We start from the raw sequence: 27,914 nt of genomic DNA, 5'->3' as shown, positions 1-27,914 counted from the left end.
CATGTGCCCGTGTTTCAGCATGCTATAAAAGTTGAAAATAGATTATAGTATATTTCACTCTGTAATGTTATTGTAAGTATGTTTTTTAACGTTTTAAATTTAGTAATTTTTAAAGGTCCCCACTGGTTATGCTCCCTTGCCGCCATGTATATGGACTGAGAAAAACTGGATCTAGGTGAGGGGTCTGGGTCCAAGTCTGGGTCCTCACTACTACAACAGTTGCGCAGTAGTAACAACTGAGGCCAAGATGGCCGACCCTTACCCCTGATACTAGAGGAAGGACGTTAAAACGTTCCTTCCTGTCAAAGATTTGTTCAGATTTAAGTGACATTGTACCGCAAGATGGCTACAGTCTGGGGCAACGAGGACGTGGCCTGCTATTTCACCACAAAGCATTCGTGGCGCGGCAAGTGAGTGAAGTCTTGGAAGTAAAATCGACGCAGCTGCCATCACATGTTAAAGTTGTGTCGTCGTAGTCTTCAACTTGATTGCTCTTTTATCAGCTGATTTTCTCGCTGTCCCTTGCAGGTACAAGAGGATCTTTTCCATCGGGACGAAAGGAATAACTACCTACAACCCTTCGAATCTGGAGGTCACAAATCAGGTGAGAATGTACAGTAATATAAGCTGGGACATGTGATTGTCATGGACTTGGGTGCATTCATGAAATCGATCCTATGATGTCATTTTTCCGTACGAGGTATTCCACCTCAGATTTGTCAAAGTGAGTCTTGCCTTTCTGATTATAGCTTCCACCAAATGATTTCTTTGGCTGTTCACTACAACTTTTAACGCGAAATGCAAACTGAAAACCTGGCTTGTGTTAAGTTTTAATGGGTCCTTAAAGTTTCATCAAGAGGTCTAATTTATCCACACTTAATTCAACTTTAATAGCATGCATACCTAGAACGTCACTATATCGACCTATCAGAGTTTAATACTTTGAATTATCAGATGCAAAATATCAAATAAATGGAAGTATTTGTCCTCTTCTAGACAGAAACTTTCAATTCTTTTATTGTTGCACTTTTTATGTGACTGTGCATTAGCTAATAATACATCATTACTCAAATTACTTACATGAGCATTTGGAAAATGAAATGGTGAATGGAAATTGCATAGGAAACAACAGTTGTCAATACTGAGGTGTTCAAATTTGTTCCACACTAGCTGTCTCTAGTTCTCTCTAACTTATTCAGTGGAAAACAAGATGAGGTTCTGGGTAGTGCATGTTTGGGCAAAAACAGTCATGTGCTATGTAAAAGAAATATTACCTGTAGGCTAGAGGGGTTATCTATGTGATGTGACTTGTTCAAAAATAGTTTTCTCTTGATACCAAAAATGAAACCTACACCCTACATTGTCAAGTTGCATATACATTGAACAGAATTAGAAGTGTACAGTGTACATTCATATACCCCATCTTCTTCTCCTTCCTCTTTCCCTCCACCTCTTATCCCCCCTACCTTCACACTGAAAGTAGGATAATGTTTAGTGTGGCATCTGATGCTACCGAGGCTCGAAAAAAACTTGAATTCCAGTTTAACCTTCAGACTCAAATTTTGCTTGCCTTGGACAAATCTCAGTTTACTTTTTTTATTTAGTTGGCAGATGACTTGCCTGGGCTCCTGCCCCTTGGGCAAGTGAAAATGAAAAGTAACTTGCCTGGCAGGAAAATCTACTTGTCTCGACTGACTGGACAGTCATGCAAGTTCTGCTACCATGTATTGTTATTTTATTGTATCAACCAGTCTCATGATTACATGTACATGTACTTGTTGTATATACTTGGTAATACTGGAGATTCATATTTTTTTCTTTGTCTCATGCTTGTGATAAGAAAATTTAAATCTTTCTCGGTGATTTATAGAGTTTGAGCAACCAGACAAAAAAAAATCTAGAGTTACCTTTGATGTAGGCTGGATTACCACTGCTCTCACTTTCGGGGAGGATCATAGATTGGACTCAAGTGAACGGCAGAAATTGAGCGTTTCTTTTGGTTCAGCACTCCATACTGTACATGGGAACCACAGGTAGCAAATGATCTACCTGTCAGATTGTTTCCAGATGCAGAAGCTGGGTATAGAGCTCAGTGCTGGTACGGTAGGCTTTTTGGCCTGAGCATGTGACATGTGAATCCACAAGTCCACCAACACTAGACATACTGTAGCTTCAGGTTTTGATATCAGTTGTCTTCTTGTTATTTTTAGTGGGCCTACAATGACTTCTGCAGAATTGCACCCAGTGCCAAAGCAGCTAATGAGCTTATCATTACGATGAAGAAAAGTGAGTTAAATGTCTATTCGATAGTAAAATTTTGACGCTAAGTCCTAGGCTTGTATTTGTTCAAGGTAAGGTAAGGTAAGGTAACTTTATTTTAAGTCGTAAATGTGGGGAGTGGTTGCCCAATCTCCCGAGCCAGGGGCTCATGATGAAAATGCACAACTAAATCATTTATGTAGTGAATGTATTTTCCAGTAAGCAGAACTGGTAATCATCTTGTTAAAAAATACTAGTAACCAACAGTTCTTTTACTTACTGATGTCTTTAAAGGGAGCTTTGCGTCAAGTCTCCTTAATCTCTATGGTGTAACATCTTGAATTCTCTGTGAAAGAACTTCAATGTACATGTAAATTCATGTTTTTAAATTATTTGTTTATTTTTCAGCTGGTGCAAGTAAGAAAATCCAGAGCATGACATTTTCTACAGAACACAGAGCTGATCTATTAACTGAAGCACTAGTAGGTTCATTTGAATTTTCAGTTAATAAGTTCGTCTTTCACACAGAAATTGTTGTCCTGTTATCACCATTGTCCAATAATAATAATTCCTCTTGCAGCGATTTCGCAAAGAATTCTCAGACTTCAAAGCAGGAAGTGAAGTGGTAAGTTGTTAAAATAGAATGCAGATACTGGAGTACTTCTTACCAGTGACTAATAAAATTACTGGAGTACCTTCCTGCTTGTAAAATACTGCTAGATTTGGAGAGAACTTAGCCTCAGACTCTCTAGGCAAGGATGGAGCAATGAGAGAGTGAGAAGTAATAGGAGGAGAACCCAGCCCCCTCAGCCACCTCATCACTTGTGGCCCAGTCCCTTCTTGGCCCTTGTGGCCACGGTCAGATCCTTCTTAGCCTTTCCTTCCAGGTGGAGCCTGTATCCTTCACAGGCTACGGTGCGCTTGACTGTGTAATTTGTTATGATCTGATATGTATCTCTGGCCTTAACCTATAGCTCTTTTGTTAATGAGTACTAACAGTGATACATACAATCATGTACATACATGTGAATGTTCAATATTCATTAGCAGTACTTGATTCATTTTAGCAAACAAAAGGAAAATCATGAGAAAACATAAAAATTACATGTGAATTGTTTTTCCAGCGTTTCAATGCTTACAAGTATCACTGGAGTGACACAAGACTACCTGTGGTGCTAGAGGTGAACGCTATTAACTTATATTAGATATTGTTGACTGAGGTGTGTTCCATAACTAGTATATCGCTGGTACCAGTAATTATCTACATTTTACTGTTAATTAAAGACCCAGTATTGACCACTGATGCAAGCTCTCTATTGTTTTCCAATGCTGCACAGTGCAAAATGCATCTTGGCCAAACCTAGGTCTTTAACATTGTTTTTTCTACCTTTTCTTAGGTTACTCCTTGCTCCTTGGACCAAATTGATCCTACAACAAGAGAAAAGCTCTGCTCATATGATTACAAGGAACTGGAAGGAGTAGTACCGGTAGATACATGTACAGTTAATTATTAAGATAAGTCAGAATAGTTGAACAAAGTGAGAATAAAGATTTAATGCACCATAAGCTATCTGCATTATAGAATTCTCAGAAGTAAATTCTTTGGGTATTAAAACATCAATGATATGATGACCCTGTTTTGAAGAAATCATGATACCCCACCGCTATTAGTGTATGTACAGTGGGTGAATGTAAATACATCTGGGCATCACATTTTTATGTAGATTGTGTCATCAGTGGTCAGCATGAGTTTTCTGTAGGGCATTTTTCATGCAGTTCTTGTCAGACCTTCCATCTGCTTTGTTGAGAGGACAAGGACAAGAAGGTTGCTTCTTTCGTGAGCTTGCTATAGTCAGGAGTTCACTACTTTTGTGACGCATTAGCAGCCACAAAATTTTGATGTTGCTTTTGAGGGGATTACTATTTTCAGAACTTTTCAGTATCTGAAGCTTGCTGGACTTTTATCTACATGTACATGTACATACACTGTGTTCTTCATTTGTTTTCAGGTGTCAGACTACCCAGGGGGAATTGCAGTTGTTTATGGCGGTTTTAGTAGACTTGTAAGTGTACATCACATCAGCAGTTTTTAAGTTGCACATCAATCAGGGCAGGGGATGTTTAATGATAGTTTTAAATGACCATAGTTAAGTTATCCAATGACTTTGGTAGAAAGAACCTGCTTGCTACAATGTAGTTTTACATGTTGGCTAGTGGCCTTGCCATTTTGAGTGAGATAACTACCTTTGTAAAGTTCAAGCAGACAGACATACATAATAATTATGTTAAGAGGCTGTGGCAGTGTATTTGAAGACTTGCTTGCTTTATGTTGATTGTTTGTTTTCTTGTAAATTCTGTGGTCCAAGAGAAGGTTGTACATAACTGACAAAATTTATCATTCTGTTACATCTTTTTTTCAGCATCTCTTTGCACTAGAACAGAGAGATGAGCTAATGAAGAAAATGTCAGAATATGCAATGACTTATGTTGGTGTCTCAATCAAGTTAGTTGATACTCATTACTTTTCCAATTTAAATTAAATGTGAGTGAAAGTAATTAAGCCAAGGTTATCTTTGAGACAACGCTGGTCGGCGGTCACCCCTCTGTGTGGCTTAGGGAGGCCTTTGAACCCCTGCTGGGAGCATCTTTTGGTTTATAATTTGCATTTGCTTACTTTCTGGCCTTGGAGTAAGGCCATTTTTGCCTGCTGAATTAACAAGTTTTTACTTCTTTCTCTGCCTTTGGTGGTGGCCACTTGCAGTGTTACCATGGATACCTCCTTTCCCATGTCTGATTGCTGCCTAACCCCACTAACTTTAAAGGCACCACACATGATGAGTTCTTGTTTGCTAGGCTAATAAAAGTAATTAAATTACCTACTGGAAATACATTAATGATTCACTGTTGGTATCTGTTCTCTTTCTCCTGCAGACAAAGGAGTAAACCTATAACACATGACCAGTTTCTAAAACACAAATTTGGAAAATTTAGGTAAGTTGATTGCAGCTAGCTATGAGCCTTAGTGAACTGATGTCTTGTTTCACATGCCCAATATTTCCTCTTCTATCTTGAGAAACATCTATGATTCAACCCCAAAAATTTCATACTACTGTACATGTACATGTGCATGTGAACTGACATGCTGAACATTCAACACAGTTTAATTCTACGGGAAAGTGCGTCTAAAAAAACCTTGATATGGTGAGGATTTAGTCAAATTCAATGTAATGAGGGTTGGTTTGTAAATTTGAACCTCAGTTGTCACAAACACAATTCCTATTCCCTCCCTTGGCACTGGTGTGGGAGGAGCGGTTGGCTCAAGGTTACATGAAGTTGGCATGACCCTGGATCACGTGGTCTGGGTTCAAGCTGTGGCCAGGGACATTGCAGGGACATTGCAGATATGTCCAGGATTGAATGCTAATGAGATTTAAATACCTTATGATAAGCATCACAAAGTGTCCTCATTGGTAAAAAGTCACCAAAACACACACGATTCTGTCAAATATGAAGTAATATGAAAATGTCAAATAACCCTGCCAAATATGAAGTACTAATTAAACAATACTTGCATTCAATCGTGAACATAAGTGGGACATTGACTTGCATTCTCAGGAAAGACACTCTACTCTCACAGCTAGTGGTTCTATCATCCCAGGTATAGAAATGGCTACCAGGAAATTTAAACCTGGGGGTACTATCCTGGGATGGACAAGCATTCTATCCATGGGGAGTAAAAATACTCCCACATGTAGTTCCTTCCTGCTGCAGAAACCAGGATAAGCTCTGACTCTGCATGTATGTACATGTATGAGCCACTTGGCTGTTATCAGGACTCAGAAAAAGTTCTGTCTGGTCATCCGGGATAAGTAGATTCTCCTTCTGGGCATGTACCTTTTCATTCTCACTTGCCCAATGGGCAAGGGATCAGGCAAATCATCTGCCAACTAAATCTCTACGTTACCTGCCCTTGCTTCCATACCATTGTATTTATATTACATGTACATTATTACATGTATCTCTCCTACAGTGAAGATGAACATATCACATCATTAGCTGAGTTTAAAGTCCAAAAAATATCACCAAGACATCATGTAAGTTGGCAGCAAATTGTTATTATCCAAATTAGAATTGAATATCCCTCACCAGTATCCCTCATCTATGTGTATCAACCTACTTGCAGGAGAAAAGACCTGCTGACAGCTGTCGAGAATGAGCTAGTTGTCAGAATTACTTTCAATTAATACTTCTCTGTATGATACTTATACCAGTTATACAATGGACATGTAATCTGCCAAATGTACATGTACATGTAACTCCTCTTTGAACTTTTATGTTGACTTGTTTTTTACAGGATCCTGTAGTCCGCACCTTGTGTTTATCAGAGACATGTATCATAGAAAGAGATCCTGCAACGTACATCATTGTCAGCTGTCATCCACTTTCTGATGTAAGATCTACATAAATTTTATATAACTTAGTAAATGTATGTTGTGCAATGCAGCAGCATGAATTAAAGGTACTTAATAATTTTCAGCCAAGGGACTCTTTTTGCCAACACTTACATTGTAACTTCAGCAAGCTAGTCCATTGAAGGTTACTCCTACTCTTGATTATGTTAATATTTGATTTGTTCTTCTTTAGTGCAGTTTTCAATTGAGTGTCTTAAAACCAAAACCAAACTAATTACTTACCAATTAAACTACTCAGCCAATCTCAAACCAAAGTATTTAAAACCAAAACCAGTTCTAACCAAAGTAATTGCCTGTTTACTTTCAACACTCAATTGACAATCGCTCTAAAGAACTAAAATGTAAGTTTTATTGTACATATGATCACACAGATACATGTACAGTACTTACTGTGAGGTTTACTCTGAATTCTCAACACCTCTCTGCTTAACAATGTGGTGATATTGTGAGAGGAAAATGGATTTTGACCACTTGAGAGTAATCAACTGTTGATGTTCTGTCAACAGGTGTTTGCCATTATTCGCAGTACCGAAAATCCTCAGATGTTTGCTGTGGAGTTCATCCGTGGAGCCACAAAGAAATTCATGTCAACTGAGAGGTACTGTATGATGTAAACAAACGTAAATGGTAAAAGTCAATAAGGAGAGAAGGAAAGTTGTTGCTTGTGTATTAGGGCAACTCTCAGCATGTTCACGAACGTATTTCTGATCATTTCCTTAAGGGACTCTTTGCTGGCCAGTTTGCTCGACGGTGTCCGTGCCAGTGGCAACAGAGACGTCTGTGTCAAAGTGAAACCAACTAAGAGAGGTTTGTTTGTTTGTTGTTCCCATTTCATCACCTCCAGATTAGAGAAACATGTCAATCAACTGGTGTCCTGTCTCAAACAAGACTTATCCAAGTTCATCCTAGATATGTATGTGTACATGTAGTTTTTTTGTACCTGAATCTACATGTATTAACTGTAAAGTTCATGTGAATTAAAGAAAAATTTTTGGATGAACATATTGGTTCATCTAGTGATTTAAAGTGAGACACTTAGGGATAACATTGTTTCATAAAAAAAAAGAAAACAGTTTTAGGAACATTTATGGGAAAACCTCATATTTGTTCTTACTGCAGGTTTCAGATTTGCTCCAGTCATATCAACTGTGGATGAGGAAGTTGAAAGTCAACATCTGAGATTTCTTGCTGTTCCTCCAGGTAGAACAGTTTTTGACAATTTAAACCAAATTGTTCCAAAATCATGGTTTGTGGAAGTCTGCCTGTCTGTCTGTCTGTCTGTATGTCTATATGTCTGTTTATCTGCCTGCCTGTCTGCCTGTCTGTCTGTCTGCTTGTCTTTCTGTCTGTCTGCATTTCTGTTTGGTTAGAATGCCATACTTGTATCTAGTTAGGGAAAGGGTTAGAATTAAAAGTAATCAACCTCTGTTTTCTGATTTGCATAATTTAGTAGTTTTTCGTCTTTGTTTTTTAAGTAGAAACCTCACCCATACTTTTCTTCTCCCAGCCACATTTGCAGAAGCAGTAGAAAGGTTTAACAGCAACATCCCTTACAATGGATTACTTCATGCAGTTACACAAGATGTGAGTAAAATGTGCACTACATAGCTCTGCCTTTTTTGTTAGAGTGTCCTTGTTTTTACTATTATCAGTTTTTTGGTAGTTTTTTTAATAGCCAGTTTCTTTTTTGTTCATATCTGCAGGGGCTGTTTGCTGAGAACAAAGAAAAGCTTATAACAGGAGCAATCACAGCACTGTTAGCAATGGAAGGTACTGTAACTGATGAAATCACTCTATCAAATTAATAAATAAATAGTTATTGATAATGGATTGAAAGGGCAGATGTAATAATTTATGATAAACTGCCTTCTGATATATCTAGAAAAGACAAATTTATTACACTACGTCTGTAAAATTATTTTTCATAATTAAATACACGGCACATACAAAGCATATTTTATGTGTATGATAACAAGTATCTTTCATAGATAATAATTATCTAGAGCTAAACAGTAGTAATTTCTAGTAATAATAAGCCCAAGAATATACTACAAAAGATCATATTAATATTACTAATTTATCTTTTATATGTAGGTGATCAAAGCACCATCACTGTTGAAGATCTTGAAGGACAGTTTCAAGCCATTAGGAGACTTGTTGCTTCAAAAGCAGGATTTCAAGCCTTCACAACTCTACCCAAGTAAGATATACATATGTACGAGTTATTGACCAAGTGTGAGGTCAAGATGAATTGATATTGGCCAAGTTTTTTTTTGTTTTTTTGCAAGCCTGGTCTATAAAGGATTTATTAAATGGCTTTCAGAGAAATTTTTGTCGTGGGAGACAGCGGATAATCCTGTGCGGGTGAAATAGTGCCATCTTGCCTGCTCAGATGGCCAATCACATTGCAGGATTTGGTTTATCTTGCCTACTCACAGAGCTAGCTGTATAATAATCACTTTTACAGCAGAAAGATAACAGACAGGCTGACTTTTGACCTTGTACACCTTGTACACTTGATGCTTATAATAAGACCTGGCACCTGCTGGAGCTCCGACACGTATTCTGTTGTGTATCACCTGTATAATGCTGCCTAGCAGTTTTTAAAATTCGTTGTCTAGAGGAAACTGAGAACTGTGTGCCTCTCCTAGTGCTCTCTGACGGGTGCTGCAGCATGGTATGGTTGTTGAAAGATCTGTTCTCCACTTTTCCTTGTCTTGAGTAGTGTTCATAACACATGAGCTGGCAAGTATTATGATTTTTATTTGCATCATAGGATGAGAGTTAATTATGTTGCATTCTTCACATACCAGGTTCAGAGACAAGCTTGGTGTGAAGGTTGTTAAAGCACTGAAAAGAAATGATGATGGAGTAACACATGCTGCAATTGACATGCTCTGTGCATTGATGCAGGTATGAGCCCGAAATCTGACACAATCTTGTCCCCCAAGCGCATGTGTTTTTGGTCAGCAAACCTCCTACGCTGTGGGGTGAAATGGACAACTGAAACCAGAAATTCTGGGTTCCAGTTTGATTCTGTGCATATGTCCAAGTTTGATCACGGTTTCTGGTCATGTGTAGAGAGAACACAGGCAGGGAGGAAGCTACATGTAAGAAGACACTAAAGCCCCGTCGACACATGTCCGGATATTTTTGAATCCGCAACTTTTTCTTTCCGGATTCAAAGAGATTCAAAAATATCCAGACTCGCTGCCGAATTTGCCGGATGCGTGTGGACAGAAGACGTATCCAGAAAGAAAAAGCTGCAGATTCAAAAATATCTGGATACGTGTGGACGGGGCCCAAGCTGGCTCATTACCAAGCCCATCTGGCTTTTCTGGCCTTGGCAGCCCCAAAGTTAGCCCAAGGTTCTTCTCAGGACTGAGTTTGTTAAGTCCTCCCTCAGCCAGTGAAATTAGGCTGCAGCTGGCTCTTAGCTGCATCCTTTACAGCAACTTCTGTGATTACGGCTGGCTCAGCGGTCAGTTTTGTTGAGAGAGCTGACTGTATGAGTAAAGTACCAAGTATGTAATAAAATCCTTTCTCTTGTGAAAAAGAGAGATTCTCTTTGAGCAATGTACAGCAGTGAAGAATCAATGATCTACATCTACTGATGTCGATGATGACCATGGCTGATGAAGAATCAACAAATACAATGTCAAAACAATCATTACAAATACTTTTGATCTCCTGTTTTAGCCCATGCATGATAACTATGACCTCAGGCAAGAACAGATGAACAAGTCATCACTTCTGTCGTCAAGAAAATTCCTTGCAACACTCCTAGATATCTTCACTACCCATGTAGTAAGTACTGTTTAAATTGTTTTTAACATTCTTCATGTAAATGTCATTAGTAGACCTACACAAAGTCATCTATGTCCAGAAAAAAATGTTTTCACCATTAGAGGCATTAAAGGGTTTTATTATATGGCTAGCTCCATGAGCAGGCAAGATGAATCAAATCCTGCACTGTGATTGGCTACCCGAGCGGGCAAGATGGGGCTATCTTGCCCGCTCGGGCCTACCCGCCGCATCCCGCAAGAGAAATTTCCCCAAAGGCCATATAATAAATCCTTTATTGACCAAGCTTGTTCGGTCAAGATGGCTGGATATTGGCCTTGTTCTTTTTTTGTGAGTTTATGGACCTCGACTCCGTCTCGGTCCAGAAACACCCAAAAAAAGAACTTGGCCAATATCCAGCCATCTTGACCGAACAAGCTTGGTCAATAACCCATACTTATAAGCCAGCTGGCCTTCAAACATTTCCTAACAGCAGGGGTTTCATTGAGGGATGGGTGTGGGTAAATTGATGGGCTGTGAGGATGATTTTGCCTGCCTGGTTGGACCATTCTGGTTTGACCATATTAGAGAATTTCAGTTCAAATTGTTTTGCCTGCCTGTGAAAACCAGTTGTGCACCTGCTGAACAGGTTGATGAAAACCCTGCAGCAGTGTAGCAGTTAACAACATTTTAAGCCAGGTTTTTTAGAAGAGGCGAGCTTTCAATTCACTCCATGTTTGAATTCTTTGCAGGGCTTGTGTGACAAAAATAGCTGCAGTTTGCAATAGAAAACGTACTGCTACCGTGAAGTAAAATTAAACCTTTTTTCCCTACAGAACAGAAGCACAGGAGCTCTTGTTGTTAGTTCACTTCTTGACTTCCTGACTTTTGCATTGTGTCCACCATACAGGTACAAAAATGTGAATCATTAATATAGATTTCATGAAAAGTAATTGTTACCTTATCATAATATTTATAATATTTTTACTCCAATGATTACAACTATTGTGACATTACTTCATTTTCAAGAAGACTTGGGATGTGTTATATGCCTGTACATGTATGTGTACATGTACTTTTGAAACATATTATGCCACAAATGAGGCAATTACGTTTGGGCTTAATGTGGGTTATCCACAATACTTGTTACAGTAATTCGCTTCAAAAAGGAAAATACTTATCTAATGTTAAACGCAAGAAAAACCTATCATGCCTTGAACTTAGAAACAACTGCTCCACCTGTAAACTCTGTTCACTTTACAAGATGACTAAGAAGGAACTAGCAAGTGGTTTTAATTTGTCCATCAATGTAGTGCTGTTCTAAACACAGTCTGTGTTACCTGTATCCACAGTGAAACAACAGAAGGAACTCAGTTCGACACCTTGTTGGAAATGGTTGCGGATCTTGGACGTAACATTTTCAAATTATTCCAGGTACAGTACAGTAACAGTAGGTTTTATTCAGTTTGATATGTGCCACAGACCACAACTGAGCTGAGTACTTATTGTACACGTACATGTATGTATGATTCGTGTGGTGGATTTTATTTCTGTAGCAAGTGAAGACAGATAAGTTTCTGCCTGTGACTGAAAACGTAGACGTACATGCAATAATGTGTCACACTTCTAAATAAATTTTAACCTGTTTGGTAAAGCTGTTGGTGTGGCGTAAATAAGCCTAAGGATTGACTTTTTTACTTGATTTATCTCTATTCTTGATCAGCATCCATCAATGGCAATTGTGAAAGGGGCTGGAATGGTAATGAAAGCTGTAATCGAGGTAAGACACAATACAACGCTCAAAACGTCAGCTTAGCTCACTTTCTACAGTGTTTATTTTACCTCTGCTGACTTCAAGTTGGTACATACAGAAGTGTTTCACATGCCCACTGGCTCAGCCCAACCTTTTCTTTAGAAACTAATGTAATTTGTAAAACACCATTTACCTTTCTTGGTCGTTAACTGTAGTTTTAATCTTAAGACTGTATATGGCACATTGTTGGTTTTCTTCTTGGACCCTCATGAAGCATTGTGAACTTACAGTGTACCCTTTGAGTAAAATACATTCACGAAGTGCTGTTGACATTAATTTGCATGTAGGAATGTTAACCAGACTGATGCACATAATTTTTATACATGTAAGCTTTCAAACTACAGTAGTAAGTGTGTATCGTTGGTAGGAAAACTCACTTTTTCCCAGACAGAGCCCATTTGCCATGAACCTATGACGGTAGTAAATATTAGGGGTGTTTTCTTCAAGCAGTTGCTGCTTATTACCTGAGGAAAGTTTTACAGTCTGTATATATTTGATTCTGTTCTGCAGGAGGGAGACTCGGAGATTGCAGCAAAAATGCAGGATCTTGCCTTGGCTGAAGGAGCCCTGCCTCGTCACCTTCACACAGCAATGTATACTCAGAGCTCAGATAACAGATTACTCACAAACAGGTGAGATCATTATGGTAAAGGTTAGGTCTGCTCAGCTCATACAGCCGGCACTTTACACATTTTATCCTGGCTTCTGTAGCATTAAGTGACGAAGAATTTTTCAATATCCCCTGGATGGGATGCTTGTCCATCGCAGGGTTATTCCCAGCATTAATTTGCCGGTACTCATTTACATGTATACACCAGTACTAACCTGCTTGCTCAAGGCACCATCGAGAGCAACTCTAACTTTTTGAGTGATCTCCAGGTATCTCAAGTGCATCGTGACGTGATGATGTACATCTAAAGGTTTCAAGGATTTTATACAGTGTAACATTGCCAATGGTAATGGCGTACTGAAGTTAACTTTGTTCACGACATACATGTAACAGTGCACCTTGGATTGTGCTGCATGCTTACCGATACTTAGCTTGATAGCATGACTTCAGCAGTTATGTCATGATGTAAGTTGATTTGCCCTCATAACTGATCATTCATCATTGATGATTTTTATCAACAGACAGCTTAGCAGGCACTTGGTTACTCTGTGGGTCACAGGTCATCCCACGGCCATGGGACTTCTGAAGAGGATAATGGTAAGAAACTTGCACTTAATCTTTTCTCCCCAGCGCCCAAGTGTTTTTGGTCAGTGGTGACCAAACACCCAACGTTGTGGATGAAATAAAAAACCAGAACCAGAAAATTTTGGTTCCGGTTTGATTGTGAACATATGTTCAAGTTCAATAACGGTTCCTGATCATGCTAGTATTAGTTAGCTACTCACATCAAATTAGTTTATAAGCAATGCAAAGGAGTCATGCCGCGGCTTTGTGAGAAATATCTTGTTCTTAAAACTGACTTTGAAACTTTCAAAGGAAAATTTCCCCTGACATTCATCAGCTTTCTTTAGATAGTTTCATGAACTGTGGAATTGAGTGGTCTAACGCTGGAGGTCGCACATTCACCAAGCCGTGAAATCATCTCTTTAAACAACATTTCTTTTAATGTTTTTTGCTCTCTTCCATGTAGACCATGTTTTGTATGCACTAAAATTGTGAGTAATGACAAGGATTTATGCAGCTAAAATAACGATTATAAATTATTGTCTTGTCTGTAGCCTGCAGGACTCATGAATTATCTCCAGTCAGAAGAAAAGGTATTGTTATTAATCACTTCATGTTTGAAGATGCTGAATTTTTTGTAGGAATAATTCTTTTGGAGATTTTTTCATTAACGAAAGATCCTATAAGAGTTTGGTTATATCATGCTTCAGGCGTGGATCTAGGATAAATGGTGACTGATCTCCGAAATAACGAGTGTCTTCTGGAGGGGTCCAGGGCCATGCTCCCTTGAGAAATGTTCTGGAATTTTTTTTCCTAAAGTCCCCTTTTGCCGGGGGGTTCTTGAGTAATTCTGAAATATCTGACCGATTTTCGTAAAACGGTGGAAACCGGTATTGATCTGCCCCTGTGCTTTGTCAATATTTGGCTTGTATTTGTTTTAAATGAAAGAAAGAAAGACCAAGTTCATCTGCAATCGTGGCAATTCCCAGTTGTGGATGATTTTCATTTAAATGCAAAACTTCATTTCCTTTAAATTGCTTGAAATTTTCCAAGTAATGAAAGTTAGCCGAGAGAGAGTAGCTACATACACATTTGCCAGTAAGGCTGATGAAAATGTTTCTTAACGTTACTAATGTAAATCTAAGATTTAAACTTTGTCTCATGTCTTCTTATTTATTTGATAATAGGTCCCAGAGGCCGAGATTGACAAACTCCATGTCCGAGACAATGTGAAACTTGCTGAAGTAAGCAACAAAAACAATTGTTGGTCCAGCGATATTAGCGATGTATTTGTTTCCCTTTTAAAAACAAATTCTACTGAATTAACAAGTCTGAATGTAAATTTACATGCGTTTTGGCCACTGTTTTAATTGCGTTCAAGCCGTCAACCCTTAAAGATGTGAGAGTCTAACTGAAAATAATTTTGAAAATACTAGGACCACAGGTTTCTTTGTTTCATTGTGCTTTGTTATAAAACGTTGCAAAACAATGTAATTATAACAGTTACCGGTAGTATGGGAATGTAACAAACATATTCAGCAGCTAAAAATACTGAAACAGAATGCTGTAAAACGCCTTTGTGGCTTTGTTTGTGTGTGTATTATGTTGCTGAGGAGGATTACGCCGTTTTAAAGTGATGTCAACGAGTTTTAGCCTCACTGAACAGTTCCTCTCCATACAACGTATATAGAGTAAAACAGTGAAGCCAAAACTGACTGAAATCGTTTTAAGACGGATTCCGTTCAAAGTTCGACTAGCAATAAGTGCAAAAATCATTTACTAAAAATCTACTCACAGCACAGTAACTTTTGGAATACTATTTAAAACAACTCACTTTAGTTCATTTCTCTTATAAGTGACCCCACAATTAAATTCGCAAGCATTCTCGAGAAACTTAATGTCAAACCTCGTAAGAATGCGTAAAGTGTGTGTTATTGTGTTTTCAACTAACGTGAAATGTCTGTTTTAATTGAAATATGGATAACTTCAAGTTCAATTTTCTCTCGCGGGGTCTGCTTGAGAGCTGAATTCTCAATAAGTTCGTCTTAGCTGTATTCAAAATATTTTGACGCCATGAGGGTTTTTTGGTAAGTTAATTTTTGCCATTATTGCGCGAATGTTCTGCGGAAATCATCTTAAACAGCATAAACCTCCCCATTCACAAAGTTATTTTAATAAACAAATCAGTCTTCCATGCTACTCGGGCTGCCATTTCTAAGTATAACATTGCTGACTAAATGTAGTATTTTCCTCGATTGATGATTTCTTTGTTAAGTCGATGCATTCACAGTAATTTTTTTTTATCGAAGGATTCGTCCAAACCTAAGAAGAACCAGTACTTTGTACAGCTGGATGTTGTGTTAACTCACTGGAGGACAAAGATGGGATTGAAATCAAAAGATGTAAGAAAAGCACTCTACAATTTAACGCTTTTTAAAATAAAATTAGAAAAAACAATTGTTGATAGTCACAGAAGTTATAGCAAAGGCAGGTCATTAACTTTTACATCAATTATTAATTTCAACGGTGTTCATTTCGCTTTCGAGCTTAGCTTGGAGTAAATCTCTTGATGTGGTATGTAGATGTATGCACGCGCTTGTGAGTGCGCGCTAATGACGCGAAAATCGTACGCGGTAGGGACGCGCAATGCAACTCAGAGGAATGACCTTCACCAATGTTTCTCAACAGACAAATCAGAAGCCTGTGATTCTAAGAAAGAGAAGACAAAGAATCAAAAGTGATGCAAACTGGGAACTATTCTACTACAAGTAAGTCATTAACAAGTCACCAACTTCTAATCTCTTGATGCATTATCAAAATTTTATCTAGAGTGTGCATGACAAGAGTAAAGAATATTGTTTTAAACTTGAAGTTAATTTGCCTCATACATTGTACGTATCACGCATTCCTCTCCCACTTACACGAGGGAGTTAAGAATTCCTGGCAAGCTCAAAAGATGTCTGCATGGGTGGGTAAGGCCTGGTTCAGATGCCGTGCTTCACATAAGCCGAATCGAGCTCAAAGAATTGAGTTCATGTGAAGTAAGACATCTGAACCAATTTATCAGTTGTCTTCTCGCAGTCACATGTAAAAAGTAAAATAAATGCAGTTAGCCTAATTCTGCTCCTTTTTGCCAACCTTTCTTATATTTTTCACAGGATGGCTTTGGATCGTGCTTTGTTGTTGTTTACTATGTTTACGGGACTGAACTGAGTTCGGCACGTGTCAGCGCCGATCGATATGCACTTTTATATTCCATTGAATTTAGTTCGGCTGGAATTGAGATCGGCGTCCGAATCAATTCAGCTGGTCTAAATCAATTTGGGTCGGCCTAAATTCGAATTTGATTCAGCTCATGTGAAGTACTGCGTCTGAATCGGGCCTAAGAGTTCATGTACCACCAAATACAGACAATACGTGTACGCACATCTATTTTTCATCTCTAATTAAAATAAATAATGTATAAAATTGAGTGAACCATGAAGCACATTGATAGTTCTGATCCCGTAGTCTTGAAGAAGTAAATATTCTCCTTTCTTTTAGTAGGGACAAATAGAAACGATACCTGACATAATTTCCTTGCATTTTCAGGTTTAATCAAGATCATTCTCAGCCCAACCTCATCTGGAACTACAAGGTGCTCAAGTTTTTTTTGACAGTTTCAGGACAACTTCCATTTCGTTGTTCTGTATGCTACATGAAGTAGGAACTTACATTATAAGGAATTACTGGAATATTTCGATTAAGTTTTACTTTTTCGTCAATGTCGTTTTTGCTTATTTAGTTCAACTGTGTTCTTTGCAGACGAGAGAAGAACTCAGAGAAGCTTTGGAGGCAGAGATAAGAGCATTTGCTGTAGACAGGGTGCGGTATTTGTGTTCTGTTTGCTTGTGCAGCATAACATTACCACATGAAAGTACTGCTCAATAGCTTTCATTTGAATGAACGCATACTAGTGTTTCATCCATAGACTTAAAAGTTAGACCCGCCATGTACAGCATAATAAACAGTACCACATGAATGTACTGCTCAATAGCTTTCATTTGAATGGTCACCCACGAGGGTTTCACATATCACATATCTAAAAGATAAAACCATCTTTAGCAACGATTAAAAAAAAAACCTCATAATGACACCTTCTTTCCTTTCCTATACAGGATCTTGGTTCAAATCATGTCATCTCTTGGAATCACCAGGAGTTTGAAGTACGATATGAGTGTCTCAGCGAAGAAATCAAAATCGGTGACTACTATCTCAGGCTGCTTCTCGAAGAAGAGGAAGAAAAAACTTTGATCCACAATTCGTAAGTGCCACTGTGGTTGTGATCTAAAACAGTTATAGCTTTTTTTAGGGAAGGACTTGCAAGGCTCTTAAATACAACATTTTATTTTCAGGTTAGAATTTTTCAACGACCTGTACCACAGATTTCTCCTGACTACTAAACCGGCTATGAAGGCAATGTGTTTACAAGTAAGTGTGCTCGTAGAAAAACTTAGTGATTGTAATCAAGATATTCTACAGTTTTGTAGGCAAGGTTAGGTGTGTATTTGGTTCATGGTGGCGCACACTATCAGAGCTTATCAGAGCTACCCCATACACCCACCCTGAGCAGGACTCTATCTATTCCTTCGCCAATCTCGTTCCCAGAGGTTGCGATCTTTCTGGTTGGCATCGGAAAATCGAGACCTCTGGGAGAAATCAGAAGGTGAGCCAGCATTAGCTACAGTGGTTACTCTCTCTGAGCATGTTTAGAAACCGTTATTAAACTTGAACACATGGGCAAAATCAAACCGGAACCAGGATTTTCCAGTTTTTGATTTTGTTCAGAGCATCTTGTATTTGGCCACCGTTGACCCAAAACGCGTGGGCTCTGGGATGAGACTGTTCTAAATTACAGTCTGCCTCAAGCACTTTTGTACGAGGTTGCCATAAAGATGTGCATGTAACCATTTATACCCAGAAGTGGATAGAGGCACCAAGAGTAAAGCGTCTTCTCCAAGCTTTTAAGTTAACAAGTATTTTTGATTTTCAAATACTCTCCTTAGGCTATGACCAAAGTGTACAGCAAATGCCATGATGAAATTGGTGCCTTCAATGATACCAGATATATTGTTGGAATGCTCGAGAAGGTAACGAGCTTACTGAATAACAGTGTTTCCTTAATTTAACTATAACTGTTTCGGCTAATTATTGTCAGGGTTTTTACGTTTGTTTCTCTCTCTTAAGAAATAGACTGTGTTCATATAATTATTAGAGCCTTATGCATTAAACAACGAAGCAAACTTATTTTTAATGGTAGCAAAGTAATACTTCAGACATGTTCTAGTTGCAATTTTTGCTTGTTTGACACCTGTTCTTGTGAGATACAGTGTACATCAATGAAAAATTAAAAGTTCTAAACTGAGTGATGATCGACTGAGCTAACATTATTAGAAGTTCTGTTATTGTGTTTGTTGCTTCTTTTGCAGACAACAGACAAATTGGAGAGGGATCGTCTTATTCAGTTCTTGAATGCACTTATCAAGAACAAGGTGAGTGCACCATTTTCTGTTATCCTTATTAAGATTTTTAGATTGGCAGAGTCATTCGTCTCTGTTTAGCAGTTTTAAAGTTAGACCAAACAAAAATCCTGGAGTTTTCTTTTGCCTCCATTGCAGCTTTTTAAAGTCACTAACCTGTGAAAATCATTTGCAGCTTGCGTCAGATGATGACTTATATTATTATTTTTGTACCACAGAGAAATGTCAAAGAGATGATGGATGTCAGTGGGATAAGAGTTCTTGTGGATCTTCTAACACTAGCACACCTACACACATCTAGAGCGGTGGTGCCACTCCAGGTAATTTGCTACATGTAGTGTAAGACTGAAAGTTTGTTACGGGTCTTGAGTGGATCTTCAGAAAAACAAACCCACTGCATAACTTAACTTTATGCCTAGAAGCTCTCCTGGGGCATAGGCCACCTACAAGAGTCTTTCCTCTCTAGCTGACTCCAAGTCAGCCCCAATGTCCAGATATCTGCTTCCAGTTCCTGACACTATGAGTTCCGTGGTCGTCCTCTCTTCCTCATGCATTGGGTGTTCCAGAACAGGGCTTGCCTTGTGATGTTGGTCAGGGGTTTGCAAAGAGTGTGGCCTATTCATCTCCAGCATCTCTTCAAGATCTCAGCGCTAGGCTGCATAACTATAGATATGTTCTCTATTTAGTGTGTACTAAGGTGGCCTGCCTGGAGACATGTAATTTTTCACACAGGCTTTATGTAAGGCTGTCAAATGTTAAAATTTGGCTCTATTCAGATTGATCATTCCATAATTCTCAGACTTTAAAACGCACCTTTATTACTGTCTTGTCAAACGTCTTGATACCGAATTGAAGTACGGTCACGTCATCAGTGGTCAGCACATAATACTTCATGTAAATTGCTTGATTCATACTGTGTTCTTCAGCTGTTTTGGTCATGAATAGGGTATTGATTTTGGCCATTTTGGTTATAAATAGGGTATGGTTTTAGCACTCTAGTCTTGAATTGGGTATGTTTCTTAGAGGAAGCTACCTTTTCATCTTTATCGATAAAACCGTCAACAACAGCCCGTCATAACTCATGTTTGGGGCAACTGAGTCAACCGCAACGGTCAAAAATAGGCTATCGAATTTTTGGACAGGTCATAAATAGGGTAGCAAAAAACGCAGATTTTGGTCATAAATAGGGTGAAGGTTTTGGGAAGTGGGCTGCACACCCCCACCCAACTTTTCTGGAAGTACTCCCCCCGGGGGTTTTGTGATAACTATCATAACTAGATGGTACTGGACGCCTATAATTTATCATCTGTAAACCTTATTTTTCTTTATTTTTATCTTGAAGAGCAATTTACTGGAGGCCTCTCCTGAAATGATGCAGCGAGACAGTGAAAAAGAGTGGTACTACGGAAACAAGGAAAAGGAAAGACTTGGACCGTTCAGCTTCAAGGAGGTCAGTAATGCCACAAGCATTTTGCTGTGTCTTTGTTTGTCTCTTCCCTTCAGTGTATGAATGGGGTAGCGACAAATATGCTGGGAGTGGTAACCTTGCGATGGGGTAGCATCCCATCCAGGGGGGAGTGAAAATACTGCTGGTCACTTTATGGCACGGAAACTGGAATAAGCACCGGCTGTATGGACCACATGGTCCATTTTTAACCTTGTTTGGACCTTAAGAGATGTTCAGGGTTCGTACGGTTCCTGGAAAACCTGGAAAGTCCTGGAATTTTATTGTGGCATTTTCCAGGACTGGAAAGTCCTGGAAAAGGGCTACTGGTCCTGGAAAGTTCTGGAAATCTGTTAAACTCAAGTAGAAAAATATGAAATTTATGGCCGACAGTAAGGTGAATCAACATTAAGATCTTGGGAGTGAAAGGGTTAATGTGAATTTTAGAGTCCTGGAAAAGTCCTGGAAAAGTCCTGAAAATTTGTTTTCGAAAAAGGGTACGAACCCTGAATGTTTACCAACAGCTTGGTTTGAGATGACCAGAGGTTGGTTTGTCAGTGGCTTTTCATACTCATTGGTGAATTTCATTTTCGGCTACCTTCTCTTAATAGTATTGCAGTATGGGAAATAAGCACTTTAAAAATTGCTGTGGCCTATGGATTTGAAACTGCAAAGGCCAATGACTTGAGTTCTGCCCAAAAACAAGCCACGCTAATGATGACATCATGTGAGAATGCTCTATAATAAAGGTAGATTATAAGAACTGTGTTTTTTTTTTTTGGGGGGGGGGGGGGGGACCAAGTGGACTGTCTGTAATATGGACGTGACCATGTTATGGCCAAGTCTGTAAGGAGAGGTTCGACCGTACAGTACTGTGGTTTTAACTTACACAGAAGATGACGACTTGTCCTTCTTGGACACTGCATTTCTATCCTTCAATCCAAAGCTTTCAATTTGTCCTCTATGTTTACAGTTTTGAGTTTGCAAATTTTGTAAAAATGTTGCTTGATGTTGTTACAGATGAAGGACATGTCGGCTGAAGGAACTCTACGACCCGAAACAAAGTGCTGGGCTCAGGGTATGGATGGTTGGAGGCCACTGCAGAGCATCCCACAGCTCAAGTGGTACCTGCTAGCAACTGGAAACGCTGTTATGAATGAATCCGATTTGGCTGTTCTGATCTTGAACATGCTCATCAAGATTTGTGAATTCTACCCAAACAGGTTAGGACTTGATCCATCAAACACGAGGAACAGAGTTTCATCACATTTCAAATACCTAGAAGCGAGTTAAAATTGAGTTTTTGACGAAATTCGTGTTTGGAATTGTAATATGACACTACATCGAGTAATTGAATATTTGATATTGCTGAGCTGTCCTTAAAATCCCTTGAAGAAGGAGTTCTGCTGTTGAGGGAAACGTTTTTTGTTTTGTTCATAGGCTGATCATGTTTTGCTTTTAATTGTTTTCAGATTCGCATTGGTCAAAAGAAAATGAATTACTAACACCTCATATTTATTTCTTTTCTGGAGAGTTGTTACTCTAAACTTGAGCTGTACAACAACATCATTAGCACTAGCCAATAATGTGAAGGGAATTCTGTAGCGGATTGCAAGCTCTAATACTAATACATTTGTGGTAATAACATTGCCACTAGAGTTCTTTATCTCAACCCCGTACTGGGAAGAACATGTACTTGATCTATACCCAGCCTTAGACGTTTGTGTTAATGATTGTCTAGATAGTATCCCATTTCGTAATAAACGTTTTGCCTAATATTCTATTACTGAGGAAATAATTATTTCTTGTACTTGCCTTTGGTTGTCAGGGATGCTGACGGTGCCATTGTGCGACCGCTTCCAAGAGCAAAGAGGATGCTGTCAGAAGCAACGTGTTTGCCTCATCTGGTTCAGGTATGTAGGCTTGATATGTCCTACACATAAGCCTTTAACCATTGAAGTTCAGCATCAAAATTCTCCCTACTGTCTTCCGTATATTTTCTGCAAATTTAGTTGAGAGAGTTATGCTCTTGTTCCGGCTACTTGACTTTGCTACTGAGAGTAGTTTTGAGGACCGACTGTACTCCATGCTACTGCAAAACAATTAAACCGTAGAAAATATGGAGAGCTAGAATTTTTCAGTGGAGTACATTAGTAGGCATAAAGAAATCTAAGCATAGAAAATTTGAATTTTTAAAATGCCTGCCAACTTTTATGGGGTTTAAAGGATCTCAGTCACGGTATTTTGAGTTATTTTGGCCACGTACGAAATTACCTTTAATTGAAGGAAACCCGAAAGTAATATTTTACTAAGATAGAAAAGCACCAAAGCGATAACAATAAACCATAAAGTAGCAAGGATAGTAATGATGGAGAAGATTAACATGGATTGCAAACGGCAAACTTGAAAAATTTTGGCTTAACTATTTTAGTCAGGAAGTGAGCAATAAGATAAGGTTTTCGGCCATGAATGACAGAAGCAAGTTGAGCAATCTTTACCTTACTGTCGGAATGATCTTTCATTGTTTATTTTCTACAACAGCTCTTGTTAACCTTTGATCCCATTATTGTGGAGAAAGTTTCGATTCTTCTTCTGGATATGATGGTGGTAAGTTCAATACGTACACATATTATGGCTGGCTGCGTGAGCGGCAAGATAAATGGAATCCTGCGCTGTGATTGGCTACCCGAGCAGTCAAGATGGCTCTATCTTGCCTGCTCAGGATTACCCGCTGTGTCCCGCAAGAAAAGAATTTTCTTTTTCCATATAACAAATCCTTTGTCAGTAAATTTCCTTAAGTTTTCAATGTTTTGTTTGTTTGTTTGTTTGTTTGTATGTATTTATTTTATGAACAAGATTAGATTTTAGTTCTTTGGTTTTCTAGGACAACCCTATCCTGCCTCGGCTCTACCTGACTGGAGTTTTCTTCTTTATCATGATGTACACTGGATCAAACGTGCTGCCTATTGGAAGGTAACAACTGTTATGATGTATGGAGACAAAAATATTTAGTCTCGAGTTGTTTGGGAAAATAATTCTAGGTTCTCTCGACAGAAGTCAAACTTTACCTTCATCTTACCGCTGACCAGTCACTTGATCTTTTACTACACCTACTGTAGTAGTATTTAAAGAGAATGGATTGAAGTATTTTTGCCTCTATGAATAATGGCCCGTTTGTCGAATGTATTAAGTCTTATTCAGCTTAAGATGTGTATGTAGTTGTGTTATTTCAAAACGATTTCAGTTACACTTAGGAGCGTGAAGAACTCTTTCTACCCATCCAGGTTTTGCAGGATTGGTCTCTGTTTAGCAAACATAAAACAGACAAAAGCAATTAAGAATAGAGCAGGTATAATAAACTAATTTTACATGTGTTAGAATGGGGATTCCTGGTTTCTGCAAATGAGTATCGTGGCACAAGGCTACATATCGCTTTACCAAAGGAAGTGCCAATTACCAAGGTTGTACATCGTAATGACTGCATTTTTTGCCCCCATTTCAGATTTCTTCAAGAAGTACACACGAAACAGGCCTTCAGATCTGAAGAGGTATAGAAGTGACAGTGATTGATATATCGGCATGTCGAACGCTTGATGTCCGCTCGAGGGGTCTAACATTTCCAATATTGTTTTCTGCAAAGCATTCTAGAGTTAGACCGTGTGAAAATGACCTTAGTTCTGGATGTGTACCGAGTTGTTACATTTTATTGTTTGAAATGTTGTAATAATGAGATAGAGCAAAACGTTTCCAAGAGGACAAGTAATGATACCTTCACCGTGTTAAGACACTCTTAGAGAATAAGAATTTTTGTGTGTGTGTGTGTGTGTGTGAGGGGCCGTCTTGAACAGTCTGTGACAACTTTGGTTTACGACTTTTAGCAGAATACGTCTGTTATAGAAAAGCTACTCTGGTCTGGTGCCGGGCGCAGTGTGTTTATAACAACCTAAAATTTGTTTTCAGAGTCAGCAGTCAGATTTGATCCAAAGAAGCATCCTTGGTCCAATTCTTCCAGAGGCCATGGTGTGTTACCTGGAGAATCATGGTCAGGCTTTGTTTAAACTTCACTTTTTTCTATTCAGAATCAATTCAGATACAGAAACGCTCAGTTTGCAACTACTTTTGTTTCCTTTCATGAAATAATTTTTAAGTCCCCAAAATTACTCTTGCTAAAAATGACCTGAGGCCCTAAAGGCGGCGAAATATGAGATACAAAAACCCTCAACTTGTCGCGCAACATGGGCAAATTTGTTGCATGACAAGTTGCGAGTTTGATGAAAAACGAGCAACAAAGCCAAAATTTGTTGCTCAAAGTAGACCCGCGCTCTACTTTTCGCGACAACTTTCTTCAACCCGCAACAAATGCTTTTGTTGCGTGACAAGTTGATCACCAAGGTGAAAAACGTGAAACATCGACCCAAAACTTGCAACGAAACAATGTTGCGCAACAAGTTGAGGCTTTTCGTATCTCGTATTTCGCCGCCTTTAGACAGCTAATAAAACAGAGCAAATTGCGTCACTTTCTGTGTTATGCTTCGCCACAGTTCATTAGTTTTTCCACACATTTTTAATTTAGTTTAGTTTTAATTTTTGTCCATATCTTTTCTCTAGGTCCTGACAAGTTTGCAGAGATTTTCTTGGGCGAGTTTGACACACCAGAAGCCATTTGGAACAGTGAAATGAGGTAATGATCTTTGGAATGTTTGCGATGAAAGTTACAATCGTCCTAGGCAACTTTAATTGGTCGACCACGAGCATTGTTCACGTTTCCTTGAACTAACCACATATTGTTTTTCCTTTTGCAGACGAATGATGATAGAGAAGATCGCTACTCACTTAGCTGACTTCTCGCCAAGACTACAGAGTAACACAAGAGCTTTGTATCAAGTAAGGAATGTATCTATTTTCCTCACATTGCTCCTTATATTTAAACCCCTTTTTTCGATAAATGGTACAATTTCGTTGAATTGTTTTTACAGGAGAATTTTTGAATTGTTTAACGATGTCTAGAGCGGTGTACTTACAATCGTGGACAAAAGTCCTTGGGACACTTATGTAATGTAACGGATTATCTGTGTTTTAGAACTGAAGTATGAAGAAAACGCTGCTATATCCTTTATAAACGGGTTGCTGTCCCCCCCCCCCCCTCCCCCCACACAATGTTGACAATCAGTTGAAATTGCACGTACTAGTTTTCAACATTGTATGGGGGGTGGGGGGCGAGGTTAGGCAGGTGAAGTTGTATTCGCGCCTGGCGTGTACGCAAAAGCGCCAAAAGTGAGTGCAAATTTGTCCCAAGACTTGTCCATGATTGTAGATTCTTAGACTAGAATTATTGGAAATAATCTTTTTGTGGGATGTTGTTGTGTCGTGAGGGAATGATGGATAAGAAATACGTAAATAAATTACAATATTTAGAGACGAAGCCACATTGGCCTTAGCTGGTTTTCATGAGAGTCTTCTATTCTGGTCGAATTGGAAATTTGAGATGTTGGTTTTTGTGGACGGAGGAAAATCGGAGTAATCGGAGAAAAATCCTCGGAGCAAGGAGAGAACCAACAATAGACTATATGGCACCTAACCGGAATCGAACTCGGGCTACATTGGTGGGAGGCGAGTGCGCTCACCACTGCGCCATCCATAAACCTTATCAGTAATTGTCCCTGTTGTTTGATCTGCCATCTGGTTGGTCATAGCATAAATTCTTCATCGTTTTCTTAGAGCGGTTTTCAAATGAGTGTCGTAAAACCAAAACCAAAACCAAACCAATTACTTACCAATTAGACTACTCAGCCAGTCTCAAACCGAAGTAAAACCAAAACCAAAACCAAACCCAAAGTAATTGCCTGGTTACTTTCGACACTCAATTGAAAACCGCTCTAATCACACAGTAATAACGTATTTTTTTATGTTCTTTGCAGTACTGTCCCATCCCAGTAATTTCATATCCTCAACTGGAGAATGAGTTGTTCTGTAACATCTTTTACTTGCGTCATCTGTGTGACACTGATAAATTTCCTGATTGGCCAATCAGAGAACCGGTAAGAAGCAACCAATAAGAACTCCTTTTCTTGACGGAAGTATGCAACTTGTTGGAAACGCTTTCTTGTGTGCAATTTTCTCAATGTCTCTTTTCTCTTAAACCTCTTTCATGTGCTCTTCTTTCCTGACCGTTTTATTTTTACTTGTGTCATTGCTTGTTTAAGATATTCTGTACTTTCGTGTTTGTACAGGTTCGCTTACTCAAGGACATTCTAGAGGCGTGGAAGAAAGAAGTGGAAAAGAAGCCTTCGTCATTGACTTTAGAAGAAGCCTATGACATCCTTAAAGTCAAAAGAGACCCCTCAGGGTACAAAATATCATAATTATATTACAGTAAAATATTGTAAGAACTACTCTTTACCAGGATATATTCTTTGATAAGAGTCACACTCTGCATCTGCTTTCTGTGAAAGTACTGCTCAGTAGCTTTCATTTGAATGGTCACACACTAGGGTTTCACCACAGACTTAAAAGCTAGAACCACCTTGTACAGCATAATAAACAGTACCACATGAAAGTACTGCTAAATAGCTTTCATTTGAATGGTCACACACTAGGGTTTCACCACAGACGTAAAAGCTAGAACCACCTTGTACAGCATAATAAACTGTACCACATGAAAGTACTGCTCAATAGCTTTCATTTGAATGGTCACACACTAGGGTTTCGTCCAGAAACTTTAAAGTTAGAACCACCTTGTACAGCATAATAAACAGTACCACATGAAAGTACTGCTCAATAGCTTTCATTTGAATGGTCACACACTAGGGTTTCACCACAGACTTGTCACTAAAGTGGTAACATTACGTATCACCTGTACAATTTGACAGTGCATCCCTTGTTATGGTTGTTCTGTTGAAACTGCAGGGATACTAAAACAGGGGTTTTTCGTGCTGGAATTCCTTGCTAAATAGATACTCCAGCCCCGTGCTCCTGGTACATTATATAAAATGATTAATTCGATGTTTCAGTGAACGAATGTGAGTATTTTTAAACTGCGGCTCCAAACACTGACTTGAACGCTGTAAGTCCCTCGCTTTACAAGCCCAAACCGTGTTGAAACACCAAACATAATGCGTGGACTTGAAGTGGAATTTTTCTTTAAGCTGTTTTGTTTTTTGGTATTGAATTTATACTTCCTTTTCACACAGAGAGCTCGATGAAGCTAAAGTACGGAAAGCCTACTTCAGGATGGCACAGAAATATCATCCAGACAAGAACCCGGATGGAAGGGTGAGTCTCGTCTGTATGTTGTGTGGAACAGTACAGTACAGTGGAATGTTTGGTAGCTTAGAACAGTGCAGTACAGTGCAGTGTTTGGTAGCTTAGAACAGTGCAGTACAGTGCAGTGTTTGGTAGCTTAAAACAGTACAGTGCAGTGTAGTGTTTGGTGGCTTATCTCCTTCAGCAA

General features: G+C 38.8%; 1 protein-coding gene across 1 annotated transcript in view; it reads left to right on the top strand.

Moving 5' to 3' along the window:
• The first annotated feature begins 240 nt into the window (after positions 1-240).
• The window catches only part of LOC110044266 (dnaJ homolog subfamily C member 13-like), a 48,922-nt gene continuing 21,248 nt past the window's right edge, over positions 241-27,914 (top strand). Inside the window, exons 1-48 of the mRNA XM_089296490.1 lie at positions 241-410; positions 529-604; positions 2,211-2,286; positions 2,668-2,741; positions 2,840-2,884; positions 3,384-3,440; positions 3,657-3,746; positions 4,269-4,322; positions 4,680-4,762; positions 5,191-5,250; positions 6,290-6,353; positions 6,614-6,709; positions 7,238-7,329; positions 7,453-7,538; positions 7,851-7,931; positions 8,239-8,315; positions 8,435-8,501; positions 8,826-8,931; positions 9,545-9,644; positions 10,431-10,538; positions 11,351-11,424; positions 11,867-11,948; positions 12,238-12,294; positions 12,838-12,959; positions 13,459-13,534; positions 14,056-14,094; positions 14,689-14,745; positions 15,811-15,903; positions 16,190-16,269; positions 17,093-17,138; positions 17,306-17,365; positions 17,659-17,804; positions 17,896-17,971; positions 18,547-18,630; positions 18,970-19,032; positions 19,239-19,340; positions 20,363-20,470; positions 21,485-21,687; positions 22,293-22,377; positions 23,006-23,071; positions 23,349-23,437; positions 23,967-24,012; positions 24,425-24,506; positions 25,073-25,145; positions 25,267-25,348; positions 26,383-26,502; positions 26,695-26,810; positions 27,655-27,736. Of these exons, the coding sequence (XP_089152616.1) occupies positions 343-410; positions 529-604; positions 2,211-2,286; positions 2,668-2,741; positions 2,840-2,884; positions 3,384-3,440; positions 3,657-3,746; positions 4,269-4,322; positions 4,680-4,762; positions 5,191-5,250; positions 6,290-6,353; positions 6,614-6,709; positions 7,238-7,329; positions 7,453-7,538; positions 7,851-7,931; positions 8,239-8,315; positions 8,435-8,501; positions 8,826-8,931; positions 9,545-9,644; positions 10,431-10,538; positions 11,351-11,424; positions 11,867-11,948; positions 12,238-12,294; positions 12,838-12,959; positions 13,459-13,534; positions 14,056-14,094; positions 14,689-14,745; positions 15,811-15,903; positions 16,190-16,269; positions 17,093-17,138; positions 17,306-17,365; positions 17,659-17,804; positions 17,896-17,971; positions 18,547-18,630; positions 18,970-19,032; positions 19,239-19,340; positions 20,363-20,470; positions 21,485-21,687; positions 22,293-22,377; positions 23,006-23,071; positions 23,349-23,437; positions 23,967-24,012; positions 24,425-24,506; positions 25,073-25,145; positions 25,267-25,348; positions 26,383-26,502; positions 26,695-26,810; positions 27,655-27,736 (3,969 nt within the window). The 5' untranslated portion in view covers positions 241-342. The remainder of the gene's footprint in view (positions 411-528; positions 605-2,210; positions 2,287-2,667; positions 2,742-2,839; positions 2,885-3,383; positions 3,441-3,656; positions 3,747-4,268; positions 4,323-4,679; positions 4,763-5,190; positions 5,251-6,289; positions 6,354-6,613; positions 6,710-7,237; positions 7,330-7,452; positions 7,539-7,850; positions 7,932-8,238; positions 8,316-8,434; positions 8,502-8,825; positions 8,932-9,544; positions 9,645-10,430; positions 10,539-11,350; positions 11,425-11,866; positions 11,949-12,237; positions 12,295-12,837; positions 12,960-13,458; positions 13,535-14,055; positions 14,095-14,688; positions 14,746-15,810; positions 15,904-16,189; positions 16,270-17,092; positions 17,139-17,305; positions 17,366-17,658; positions 17,805-17,895; positions 17,972-18,546; positions 18,631-18,969; positions 19,033-19,238; positions 19,341-20,362; positions 20,471-21,484; positions 21,688-22,292; positions 22,378-23,005; positions 23,072-23,348; positions 23,438-23,966; positions 24,013-24,424; positions 24,507-25,072; positions 25,146-25,266; positions 25,349-26,382; positions 26,503-26,694; positions 26,811-27,654; positions 27,737-27,914) is intronic.

The sequence above is a fragment of the Orbicella faveolata genome, unplaced genomic scaffold (genome assembly GCF_042242905.1).
Source record: "Orbicella faveolata isolate gen_17 unplaced genomic scaffold, um_ofav_v1 contig_27, whole genome shotgun sequence".
In the NCBI taxonomy this organism is placed as follows: Eukaryota; Metazoa; Cnidaria; class Anthozoa; order Scleractinia; family Merulinidae; genus Orbicella; species Orbicella faveolata.
This window is presented reverse-complemented; position numbering and strand designations above follow the sequence as displayed.